General features: G+C 52.9%; 1 protein-coding gene across 5 annotated transcripts in view; it reads right to left on the bottom strand.

Moving 5' to 3' along the window:
* Positions 1-12,884, bottom strand: part of SPNS2 (SPNS lysolipid transporter 2, sphingosine-1-phosphate) — a 39,627-nt gene that overhangs the window by 9,735 nt on the left and 17,008 nt on the right. For all 5 annotated transcript variants that reach the window (XR_002940154.3, XR_002940156.2, XR_008540470.1 and 2 more), the window contains one exon: positions 4,106-4,242. Coding sequence is in view for 2 of the 5 variants with exons in the window: in XM_016931265.3 (XP_016786754.1) it covers positions 4,106-4,242 (137 nt within the window). In the remaining 3 variants the exon portion in view is untranslated. The remainder of the gene's footprint in view (positions 1-4,105; positions 4,243-12,884) is intronic.

Below are 12,884 nucleotides of genomic sequence, written 5' to 3'. Positions count from 1 at the left end.
CGAGACCAGCCTGGGTAACATAGTGAGACCTCGTCTCTAAAAAAATTTAAAAATAAGATAAAAATCGGGCCAGGCGCAGTGGCTCACGCCTGTAATCCCAGCACTTTGGGAGGCTGAGTCGGGTGGATCACAAGGCCAGGAGTTCAAGACCAGCCTGGCCAAGATGGTGAAGCCCCATCTCTACTAAAAATACAAAAATTAGCCGGGCGTGTTGGCGGGTGCCTGTGATCCCAGCTACTGGAGAGGCTGAGGCAGAGAGTTGCTTGAACTCGGGAGGCGGAGGTTGCAGTGAGCCAAGATTGCGCCACTGCACTCCAGCCTGGGTGACAGAGCAAGACTCCATTTCAAAAAAGAAAAGAAAAGATAAAAATTAGCGGGATCATGATGCATCCTAGCTACTTAGGAGACTGAGACAGGAGGATCAGTTGAGCCCAGGAAGTCAAGCCTGCAGTGAGCTGTGATCACACCACTGCATATCAGCCTAGGTGACAGAGCGAGACCCTGTCTCAAAAACACATTTAAGGCTGGGCATGGTGGGCTCACATCTGTAATCCCAGCACTTTGGGAAGTCAAGGCGAGTGGATCACCTGAGGTCAGGAGTTCGAGACCAGCCTGGCCAACACGGTGAAAACCCTTCTCTACTAAAAATACAAAAATTAGCTGGGCATGGTGGCAGTCGCCTATAATCGCAGCTACGCGGGAGGCTGAGGCAGGAGAATCGCTTGAACCCGGTGGTGGAGCAGGGGGTGGCAGAGGTTGCAGTGAGCCGAGATTGCGCCACTGCACTCCAGCCTGGGTGAAAGAGCGAAACTCTGTCTCAAAATAAACAATATTTAAAAATAAAATGGACATGAAAGGAAACCCTCCACGCATCTTATCCTGTAACTTGCTTTTGCTCCCTCATTCTTATCTTTTTGAAACCCATTTATGCTGGTTAATTAAGATCTAGTTCATTCTTTTCCTGTTGAGTCTCACAGGGCCCGGCACAGTGGCTCACACCTATAATTCCAGCACTTTAGGAGGCTGAGGCGGTAGGATCACCTGAGGTCAGGAGTTCCAGACTAGCCTTGTCAACATGGTGAAACCCCATCTCTATTAAAAATACAAAAATTAGCTGGGTGTGGTGGCGCGTGCCTGTAATCCCAGCTACTTGGGAGGCTGAGGCAGGAGAATCACTTGAACCCAGGAGGCGGAGGTTGCAGTGAACACAGATTGTGCCATTGCACTCCAGCCTGGGCAGCAAGAGCGAAACTCCGTCTAAAAAAAAAGAAAAGAGTCATACATACACACCATTAATCTGTGCACACCCAGTGATGGTCATTTAGATTGCTTCCTTTTTTTTTTTTGGCTATTCCAGTGCTTCTTACATGCATGTGTCTACAAGCTGGAGTTTCTCTCTTGGGTATATACCCCAAGTAGAAGGCTGGGCCACGGGAGATAAACAGAGTTTTACAATATCCTGCCGTTTCGCTCTCCAAAGAGGCTCTACCAATTTACACTCCCACCAGCAGGGCTGGAGTCCCCGATTCCCCACAGCTTTGATCACACTTGGTATTGTCAGCCTTTTTAATTGTTGCCAATCTGACGGGTGTGAAATGGGATCTCATTGTTGTTCTAATTTGCATTTCCCTGATTACTAGAGAAGCTGAGCCCTGTCTCTTCCTACACGTATTGGCCGTTTGGGTGTCTTCTCCTGAAACTGTCTGTAGCTATCCCGTGCCCATTTTTCTACTGAGTTATTTGTCTTTTTCTTGTTGATTTATAGTTCTAGATTTTAAGAGCTTGCTTTTTGCTTTACTTTCCCCTATCGGGACTTTATTCTGCAAGATGGTTTGGAACACAGGCCAAACTTTTCTTTCAATCCAGATGGATAGATAGTTCTTCCCAAACCACTCATTTGAGATGCAACTTTCATCCTACACCAAATCCCCACAGAAATGAGGACTCTGGCTCATTGATCTTAGTCCATCCCTCTGCTGTTTTAGTTACAATCACTGTATTTTGATAACTGAGAGGCAAATCCCCTTTCACTGTTATTTTTTCACAATGTTCTTGGCTGTTCCTGGGCATTTTCTCTGCCAAATTAACTTCAGAATCACATTGCCGAGGTCTACCAGAAACCCCTATGGGATGCAAATTGTGATTTCAATGCATTTATGGATTCACTGGAGGTGACCTGTTTCTCTCTCTGCCTTTGCTTATCTTCTGTCTCCTTCCACACACCCAGAGATGGACCCGGACCTGGCATGGTGGTCCTAGACTTACTGGTCAGTCCCAGGAGCAGCCTCAGAGGTTGGTGACCAGGGGCCTGGCCAGGGGCAAGACGAGGTCCTGAGGGGCCCTAGAGGCCTCTGGCCCAGTCCTTATTTTTGACTGTGGCCACCAGGCTCTGCTTGCCATCCTGGGCCTGGAGCTTTACCTGACCTGACCCTCCTCTGTGAAGCTGCCCCATGAAGCAAGGATGTCCTTGGCAAACCTGCTGATTCTCTCTGCCCTCCCTCCAATGTCCCCACCATCAACCCAAATCTGACCCCGCCATTGTTCTTCAAACTTTTCCAGAGCTCAGCACTGCCACAGAAGGAAGCCCAGGCCCTCTAGCCTGGCATTCAAGGTTCTCCATGACCCAGTCCCTGCTTTCTTTCCAGTGAAAATGCAATCCTCAATCTTTCTTTCTTTTTTTCTTTTTTTTTTTTTTGAGATGGAGTTTTGCTCTTGTCACCCAGGCTGGAGTGCAGTGGTGCGATCTCTGCTCACTGCAACCTCCGCCTTCAAGGTTCAAGCGATTCTCCTGCCTCAGCCTCCCAAGTAGCTGGGATTATAGGCATGCACCACTATGCCTGGCTAATTTTTGTATTTTTAGTAGAGATGGGGTTTCTCCATGTTGGCCAGGCTGGTCTCGAACTCCTGACCTCAGGGGATCCACCCGCCTTGGCCTTCCAAAGTGCTGGGATTACAGGCATGAGCCATCACACCTGGCCCAATCCTCAATCTTTCAACACACTCCACCATTTCTGCATCAGTGGGTTGGCTCCCTCTGCCCATGCTACCTTCACCAAAAGGCCTGATCTCACAGTCCTGCCTGCCCAGCGCAAACACCACCTCCTCCAGGAAGCCTTCCCTGACCCCACGGATTTCAAGAGACTGTTGTCTCTTTAGTGAGGACTCTCAGCACTTTTTCTACACCTCTTGAAGGCTCTGAACACAGGAGTTCCTGTCAAATCTTCCTACCCCGAAGCCTGGGTGCTCCCAAGGACAGGGCTATCCTGAAAGCTCCTTGAAGACAGATCATGCTCTCCCCTTCTTCCTTCATCTTTCTCTATAGCAGCCGCCATGTGACTGCCACTCTGTGCTTGAATACGCCTCGAGATGGGGAACTCACTACCTCACAAGGCAACAATCTCATCTTTGGAAGGAGGAACAGAAACAATGACTGGCTGAGCACTCGCCGTGTTCCAGGGTCTGGACCTTCACAGCTCAGCTACTTCTCAAGGGAAACCTTCGAGTTGGGAAGTATTATCCCCATTTTAAAGATGAGGAAACTGAGGCTCAGAGAGATTAAGTTCCTCCAGGTCACAAAGCTGAGTAGAAAACAAAGTTGGGATATTCAAGCCCAGGCCTGTGGGAGCTAAATGAGAAGACTCTTGTTTGTGTTGAATTGATGTTTGCTTCTCTGGGATGTCGATCCAAGATGTCAGCTGGTCATCAGACCAAGCACAAACTGAGGAAGAACCAGAGAGGGGTAGTGACTCCCCCAGGGTCACACAGCCAGATAATGGCAGAGCCAGGGCTAGGACGCAAGGCCCTCACTCCTAGGCCAGACTTGTTCTTTGCATCCATCCCAAATCAGAGGGATGCTCAGAAAGAGTCACGAGGCCACATGGGCTGGAAGGCTCGCAGGTCAGGCCAGCGTGGGGAAGGCCCCAGCCGCAGGGCTGGTTTATAAAAATACCCGAAGACCACCTGTCCTTCTGCACTGGGAAGACAGTGGGGTTCAAGCAAAGGAGCTGGAAGCCCCGGGCTGGATTCTTCAACAGGCCAATAAGACTAGCCACTCGCTGGAGGGACCAGGACACAGGGGTCGGGGAGAAGCCGAGCCAGGCCTCACCTGCTGGGGAATGAAGGAGCTGGAGAAGGTGACGGCCGACCAGAAGAAAATGCCGCAGCTGAGAATCACCTTCCTGTTGAAGCGGTCGCCCAGGTAGCCGAAAATGGGGGCAGCCACCATGAAGCTACAGATGAACACTGCAGGGAGAGGAGAGCTTGAGGGGCAGCCCCGGTCCCTGCGCCCCGGCCTCCCGGCCCATTTCACTCCGGCTTGAGGCCAAGAGTCTGTGGAGCAAAGGGACCAAGGAAGCAGCCCAGAGAGGAAACCTCGGCCCGACCTGCACCCCAGGAAGGTGGGAAAGGCCTTACGAGGTCAGGCAGGTCCATGACGCCATCCTCTCCCATGTATGTCCAGTTCGCCCAGTTTGTCCAGGTTTGGGTGAGCCCTTTGGGTACTTTTTAAAAGAGTCAAGATCTATTTATTGAACACTTTCTACATGCCACACACTATGCTAGGGGCTCACCATGTCATATCTCACATATCTTTTTAAAATTTTATTTTTATTGTTTTGAGACAGGGTCTCGCTCTGTCACCCAGGCTGGAGTGCCGTGGCACACTCTCGGCTCACTGCAACCTCCATCTCCTGGGTTCAAGCAATTCTTATGCCTCAGCCTCCTGAGTAGCTGGCATTACAGGCATGCGCCACCACACTTGGCTAATTCTTGTATTTTAGTAGAGATGGGGTTTTGCCATGTTGGCCAGGCTAGTCTTGAACTCCTGGCCTCAAGTGATCCACCCACTTTGGCCTCCCAAAGTGCTGGGATTACACGTGTGAGCCACCGCGCCCAGCCATATCTCATCATGTATCTTTGTATCTCATGTATTACGTATCTTTCCAGCCCCCTCCCACCTCACAGATGCGGAGACAGACTCAGAGCGAGAGTGACTTGGCCAAGACCCCACAGGCAGTAAATGTTCCAGTGGGGATCTGACACCAGCTGCCTGACTCCAGAGCCTGTGTTCCTTATACTTTACCACACTGCACCCCTTGTTCTACTTGTGAAAGAAGCTCAGAGAGGGGAAGAGATCTACGCAAGGTCACACAGCAAATCAGGCAGAACTGGGCCTGGAACTCCAGATTTCGCACCTGCTAGACCACACAGCTGCCCTCACTCCCAGCGCGCCGCAGGGCCTTTCCTAATGGCTGAAAACACTGTCATCCATCTGTCCATTCTACCGTCTTGTCATTCAACAACAACAATTTTTTTGTACCTACAATGCACCAGGAACCGTTTTAGGTGTTTGGGATATATCAGTCAACAAAAGAGACAAAAACCCCTATCCTATGAAGCTTTCATTCGAATGAGGAGAAATAGACAATAAAGAAATAAACAAATCAATAACACGGCTTGTCAGATGGTGGCAAGTGCTACAGAGGGTGGGAGGGGCTGAAACAGGAGCTTGGAAGGGTGTGTGTGAGAGCAAGTGGATGCCACGATTTTATATTTTTTGAGACAAGAGTCTCACTCTGTCACCCAGGCTGGAGTGCAATGATGCAATCTCAGCTCACTGCAACCTCTGCCTCAGCCTCACAAGTAGCTGGGATTACAGGCACACACCTCTGCTCTGCTGATTTTTGTATTTTTAGTAGAGACGGGGTTTCACCATGTTGGCTAGGCTGGTCTCCAACTCCTGACCTCAGGTGATCCGCCTGCCTCGGCCTCCCAAAGTGCTGGGACTACAGGCGTGAGCCACCGTGTCTGGCTGAGAGAAATTTATTGATATAGTTAGCTGATGTTTTATTTGTTTGTGAGACAGTGTCTTGCTCTGTTGCTCAGGCAGCTGGAGTGCAGTGGTGCGATTTCCGCTCACTGCAACCTCCGCCTCCCAGGTTCAAGCAATTCTCCTGCCTTAGCCTCTTGAGTAGCTGGGATTACAGGCGCCTGCCACCACGCCCAGCTAATTTTTGTATTGTTAGTAGAGACGGGGTTTCTCTATGTTGGCCAGCCTGGTCTCAAACTCCTGACCTCAAGTGATCTACCCGCCGCGGCCTCCCAAAGTGTGGGATTACAGGCGTGAGCCACTGCACCCGGCCACCACAATTTTAAATAGAGCGGTCAAAGGGGATATTTCAGCCAGGACCTGGAGGAGGTAAGGAAACAAATCATGCAATTATTGGGGCAAGAACAGCAAGTGCCTAGGCCCTGGGGCAGGAGTTTACTTAGCATGTTGGAGGAGCAGGAAAGAGGCTGGGGTGGGGCCCCGGAGCCCACTGTGATGACTGTGACGTCCATGGGTGAGAAAGGAAAACATGAGGGGATGTCGAGCAAAGGCCGTGACCTGGCTTTGTTCTTCCAGAACAAGAGGTTTAGAAGATTCCACAGGGAGGCCACTGCCAGTGATGGGAGGGGCCTTGGAGGTCCCAGGTGGGATGAAGAGGCCCAGAGCAAGGTAGGGTAGACCCTAGGTCAGACAGCGAGGTGGCCCCCCATCCCTCCCCCTGGAAAGCAGTCCCACAGCTGATGGGCAGATGGCCAGACAAAGGCTGGGAGTGACAGACATGGCAGCCAGTTGGCCTCTGACCGCCAGGCTGAATGTGTGCGTGGTCCCGGCTGCTCCTCCGTGGGCCTGAGACCCTGGCGAGATGGGACCTGAGAGAAGAGAAAGAGGGAGGGAGGAAGGAGGAAAAGAGAGAGGTGAAGGAGAGGCGAGAGGGCCAGGCAGAGCTCCCCTGAACCTGGCTGGAGGAGTGACTGCCCCTCTTTCATGCCAGCAAGAACAGGCCAGTGAGTGTGCGTGGGTGGTGGGTGTACGAGCAGACCTGTTAATTCCAGAGGCCTTGGGTAGAATCAGCATGCAGGTGCACAAATCCGGGCATGAGACACACTCCCTGGGCTCAAATTCACCTCCGCTCCTTCCCAGCCGGTGACCTCAGTCAGGCCACAGCCATTCTGTGTCTCACCTTCAGTGGTGTGCGGATAAATGTTTAACTGGCTCTGAAAAAGGGGCGAGGGGAGCCCTGATGTGGCGTGTTTGCTCATTTCTTTTTTTTCTGAGATGGAGTTTCGCTCTGTCGCCCAGGCTGGAGTGCAGTGGCACCGTCTCAGCTCACTGCAACCTCCGCCTCCCGGGTTCAAGCGATTCTCTTGCCTCGGCCTCCCAAGTAGCTGGGATTATAGGCATCTGCCACCACGCCCGGCTAATTTTTGAATGTTTAGTAGAGACAAGGTTTTGCCATGTTGGCCAGGCTGGTCTCAAACACCTGATCTCAGGTGATCCTCCTGCCTCGGCCTCCCAAGGTGCTGGGATTACAGGGGTGAGCCACCGTGCCCGGCCATGTTTGCCCATTTCTGTGGTGTAAACACTCCGCCCTGGCTGAGTTCAAGCTACCCACGTCGTGTCACTGATGGGCGTTGGAAAGGGATGTGCGGGAACACGCCACTGTCCAGTGTTTCTACCACACAAATAGAACAGACGCCACTCACCATAGGACCACAGATAACGCTGAAACACAGCAAAATAATTAGGAAGTGAGGACTTTTGAGTAGTTATTACCTTGTTTCTAATTATTTAATTGTAAGCTGATATCATTTAGTTTTTAACAATGGTTGTATTTTACGACTAGCTCACACACCATTCCTGAAATGTTAACAATTGACTCTCATGAGCTGGCCTGAGCCAGCGCCAACATGCCAACATCCTCATCTGTAAAATGAAGATAAAAATAGCAGCTCTCCAGGGTGGGTCTGGGTGCTGGATAGCACGTGCAAGATGCTTAATGCCACACCCTGCCCAGAGCAGGCCGGCCTTGGTCAACACTGGGCCCTTGTTTAAATTAGTCAAGGCAGAAATTATTTCCTCACATTTAGAAAAAGAATTTTTCCTGCTGGGCCTGCCTCCAAGGACCTGCCTGAGATCAGATCAGAATGTGGCAGGAGGGAGATTTCCAGTTGCATCAGGACTGACACATGTTAGGGGGAGGAGGAGGAATTGTTCTCCCTGTGCCTGTCTGTGCTAGGTGGCAAGTGGACAGAAGGAATCAGAAGAGAAGTTTCCCCCTGTCTGGCCAGGGGCAGATCCTGTTCATAGGTTGCTCTGTTTAAAGGACAGCCTATGCTGGGGAACCACCAAGGAGCTCCAGATCCTGCCAGGATAATGAAGAGAGGCTTCCTGGAGGCGGTGGTGTCAAAGCTGGGCACTGAAGCATGCATAGGAGTTTACCGCTAAGATGATACTTAACATCAAGAATACACACTGAAATATAAACTTCAGATCTTATCAGCAACATTGTATAATGGTTCACGAGGCATGATGCGTAGTGTTCATGATAACTGCAGTTATTATTTATGGAGCACTTACTATAGGCAAGGCCCAGCATGCAGCCTTGACATATGCACAGATGATCTCATTTGATTCTGTTCTCTTCATTTTACAGAGGAGACAATGGAGGCCAAAAGAAGTGATGTCACACAGCGAGTGTGCGGCTGAGCCAGAGTTTAAATCCCAGTTTGGCAGACTCCAGAGTCCTTGCTCTAAATCACTCCCCAGACTGCCATGCTGGGAAGGGGGAAGGTCCCAGCTGATGTTCCCAAGGTCAGGGAAAGTTCAGGGCCTGCTGAGGACAGCAAGGAGACAGGTCAGGCCATGGCCTGAGGATGCTGAAGAGGAAGCAGCGAGAGATGAGGCTGTGGAGGGAGGACCAGGACAGGGTTTGGTGTTTAGAAGGCGGCAGAGAACCACAGCGCGCTCTCTCCACCCTGCCCCCCAACACCATGGTAGGACCCTTGAAAAAGCCCCCTCCCGGGGGGGTGACGAGGGACTGGAGGGACGTGACCCAGACCTTCGCCAGACCCCGGCCATCATGCTCCATTCTCTCCTCTTGCCCACAGTGGAGCAGGAAGCACGGGCCCTTCTTAGCTCTTTCAACCCCTCCCTGGTTTCTGGCTACTCACTTAGATGGGCAGAAGTCCCCAGGACTGCAGGTGGACTCCTGGCAGAAGCTGGCACGCCCCGTCCCCACCCACCGGCCCCAGCCTGATGAACTTGCCCAAGCACCTACGTGCCCTTAGCTCACCTAATCCTCCCCACGTCCATCCCCATCTAACAGCTGAGGTCACTGAGGCCCCAAGAGGTGGAGGAAGTTGCCCGAGATGACAGACCAAATTAGGAAGGCACAGTCTGGACCAGCCTGCCCCTCAGTGTCTTCCCTTGGGACACGGCAGTCCAGGGTCAGGAGGGAGGTGGGATCCATCACTGCTGCCCTCTCTCTGCTCAGGACAGACAGGAGGGAGGACCCCGCCTGGCCCCCTGGAAGTCACAGGCCATGGAGGGGCCTGAACACAATCAGGGTAGGGACGGGGAGGGGGCTGAGAGAATGTTCCTGGCAGAAGGGACAGGATAGGCGAAGCCTTGCCCATGTGAACTGTGTCCGATGGGGACACAGAGGCCAGCAGGCAACTCTGCTGAGAATAAAGACCAGCCTGGGCTGGGCCTCCAAGCTAGAAGCTTCCCCTGCCCACCACCCCGCAATCCCGTGGTCTTTGTTTGTTTGAGGAGAGCTTTCTGGGCAGACTGGCAGCCCCACCCCTGGTTTTGGTAGGGGCGGCTTTCCCAGCAGTTCCCGCAGGGACATCCTGTGGAGGGTGTGGGGAAGCCCTCGCTCAGCTCACGTGTGCTGAGCCCACAGGTCTAGGACAATGGAGAGGCAGGGCAGGGAGCCAGGGCCGAGCGGGCAGGGCCGTGACAGCAGGGAGGGAGGGGTCAGACCAGCCCGCCTGCCTCGGGGTCTTGGGCCAGGGCCTCACTCCCTCCTCCTCGCCAGGCTGGCAGGAGGCCGTCAGAAAGCCAGTGCTGTCCACCTCTCACGGCAGCCCAGAGCTCAGAACCCCCACGGGCCCTCGGTGTCCTGGTGGGCAGCCCCAAGACCCCTGTCCATGGTGAGCGGAGCCATCCCCATGGCACACATGGCCTGTATGACCCCAGAAAGCAGTTTTGGAGCAGGAAAGGGCAAGTCTGAGCTTGGGGGAGCCCTGAGCCCCCACTCTGTGGCCTTGGAGCCTGCATTCAGCCCTTGCTTCGGCCTGGGCAGAACCACGGCTATTTTTACATGGCTGATCTGTTATTTGGAGAAGACCTACCATCCTCCACATCCTGTGGGCAGGGAGGGTGCTCAGGCAGGCACGGGTGGGGCGGGGGCCAGGCTCTGCCATCCAAGGGACGGCCTGGGCTGGCCAAGCTGACGGAGAATGCTCAGGACAGATGGCCCCATCAGCGCCTGAAAGCTCACCACACTCAGACTTCCCGGTGGAAGGACGGGAACACCTGCTCTGTGATCCCCTACTCAGGATGTAAACCTTGTGTTGGGCTCTCAGGCCTCAGGGTGAATGAGGTTTTGGGGCCACCCCTTGAAAAGGAGGGCTTTGGGGAACAGCCGCAGGGGCTGCCCGGCTGTGCCTTCAGAACCCAAGTCTGCTGAAGCAGGAGTCGCTGGGCTGGCCAAAGAGGGGAGGGGAGAACAGGCAGAAGGAGACTTACCCCCAAAACAGAGGCACTGTCTGGTTTCGGTTTGAGCTGGCTCTTTCTCTGTCCCCACTCTCCCTCCGTTCCCCCATCCCCATCCTGGCACTTCCTCGTGAGCCTACAAACCCCGGCCCTGAGTAGCCTTCAGCTTCCTCTGCTGCCCCTTTCCACACCTGGTCCCAGAATGAATATCCTGAGACACACATCTTTTTTTGTTGTTTGTTTTGTTTTTGAGACGGAGTCTCGCTCTATCGCCCAGGCTGGAGTGCAGTGGTGAGATCTCGGCTCACTGCAAGCTCCGCCTCCTGGGTTCATGCCATTCCCCTGCCTCAGTCTCCCGAGTAGCTGGGACTACAGGCGCCAACCACCACGCCCGGCTAATTTTTTGTATTTTTAGTAGAGACGGGGTTTCACCATGTTAGCCAGGATGGTCTCGATCTCCTGACCTCGTGATCCACCCGCCTCGGCCTCCCAAAGTGCTGGGATTACAGGTGTGAGCCACCGCGCCCGGCCTTTTTTTTTTTTTTTTTTTTGAGATGGAGTCTCGCTCTGTCGCCCAGGCTGGAGTGCAGTGGTGCAATCTCAGCTCACTGCAACCTCGGCCTCCCAGGTTCAAGCGATTGTGCCTCAGCCTCCCACGTAGCTGGGATTACAGGCACCCGCCGCCACACCCGGCTAATTTTTTGTATTTTTAGCAGAGACGGGGTTTCACCATGTTAGCCAGGATGGTCTCGATCTCCTGACCTCGTGATCCACCCGCCTCGGCCTCCCAAAGTGCTGGGATTACAGGTGTGAGCCACCGCACCCGGCCGGCTCTATTAATTTTGAATTTGAGTTAGTCTTCAGTGGAAATTGTCCCCTGTGTCCCATGCAGGCTCTGGGTCATGAAGAATTCCCTAAGGAATGGTTTGGGATTTGCTTCTGCCGGGGTCCCTGGAAACACAGGGGGCCTCTATGGGGAAGGAAGTGGAAGCCCCAGGCCTGTACGGAGCAGGGGCTGGAACTAGCCAGCGCCAGGTGGGAAATGCCCATTCTCGAAAGGGAACTCTACCAGAAAAACTACCCAGCAGCCTGGGGACACAGCTTGGAATCAGGAAGCTTGGATGGAAACAAAATCACCCACGGTTAGAACGAAGAAACCCCAGGCCCGGAAACTGAGCCAGGCGGGCGTTCCCTTGATGAATCTGGGTGATGTGTTCTATGGAAGTTTGTTGCGCCATTCTCACTACTTTTTATGTCTGTTTAAAATTGTTCATGATTAAAATGTTTATATTGAAAATACTGTAACAAGCTTCGAAGACATTTATCTGGTCCCTAAACACTCTGCATCACTTGGCTTCAATTCTAGCTCCCACTCCGGTTTTTGAGTTCAGCTCTCTGCTTCTGGCATCTGGGAATTTCCCTGCTAGCTTTAGCTGTCAAGCTCAGCTTTGTAATTTCAACATGTTTTCTTGGCATATTTTATCTAGCTTGGAGGGGAAAGGAGGGCTTCACACATCTACTCAATCTCACACACTGACTACAAACTCTAACTCATCCTTCAAAGCCCCATTCAAACGTCTCCTCCTCAGGGAAGTGTTCTCCACCTGCCACCGGCCAGAGCTAGGTGCACGCTCTCTGCCATCCACCCAGGCTCCCACAGCCCCCTGTGCCTGGGTGGTGACTTGATGATACGTTTTCTGCCCCCATAGATAGAGGGAATCTACCTGAGGGTAGGAACTGAGTCTGGGCAGAGCCCAGCACACGGCCTGCCAGGCAGTAGGTTTAGTGGCAGCTGCCTCTCTAGGTGTAGGCCATGGGGGCTCCTGATTTCCCAAAACAGCAAAACCTATGAGCGGTTTTTTTTTTTTTTTTTTTTGGTGAGATAGCGTCTCACTCTGTCACCCAGGCTGGAGTGCAATGGCGCAATCTGGGCTTACTGCAATCTCCGCCTCCTGGCTTCAAGGGATTCTCCTGCCTCAGCCTCCCGAGTAGCTGGGATTACAGGCACCCACCACCACACCTGGCTAATTTTTGTATTTTTAGTAGAGATGGGGTTTCACTATGTTGGACAGGCTGGTCTCGAACTCCTGACCTCAGATGATCCACCTGCCTCAGCCTCCCAAAGTGCTGGGATTATAGGCGTAAGCCATAGGCGCCCAGCCTATGAGCTGTAATTCTGCTGTGGGCTTTCAGAGAGGCTGAGATATGGCTCCTGCAGGGGGTCCAGGGGCCAGGTCCAAACCAGCAGCCATCTAATCTGCAAAGGGGCTGCTGAAAGTGGGCTCATCCTCAGCAGTTTTCCTGCCTGGTCCCAAGAGGGAAACAGCAGGGGCAAGCC

The sequence above is a fragment of the Pan troglodytes genome, chromosome 19, assembly GCF_028858775.2.
Source record: "Pan troglodytes isolate AG18354 chromosome 19, NHGRI_mPanTro3-v2.0_pri, whole genome shotgun sequence".
NCBI lineage: Eukaryota > Metazoa > Chordata > Mammalia > Primates > Hominidae > Pan > Pan troglodytes.
Note: the sequence above shows the minus strand (reverse complement) of the source record. Positions and strands in the feature narration are given on the sequence as shown.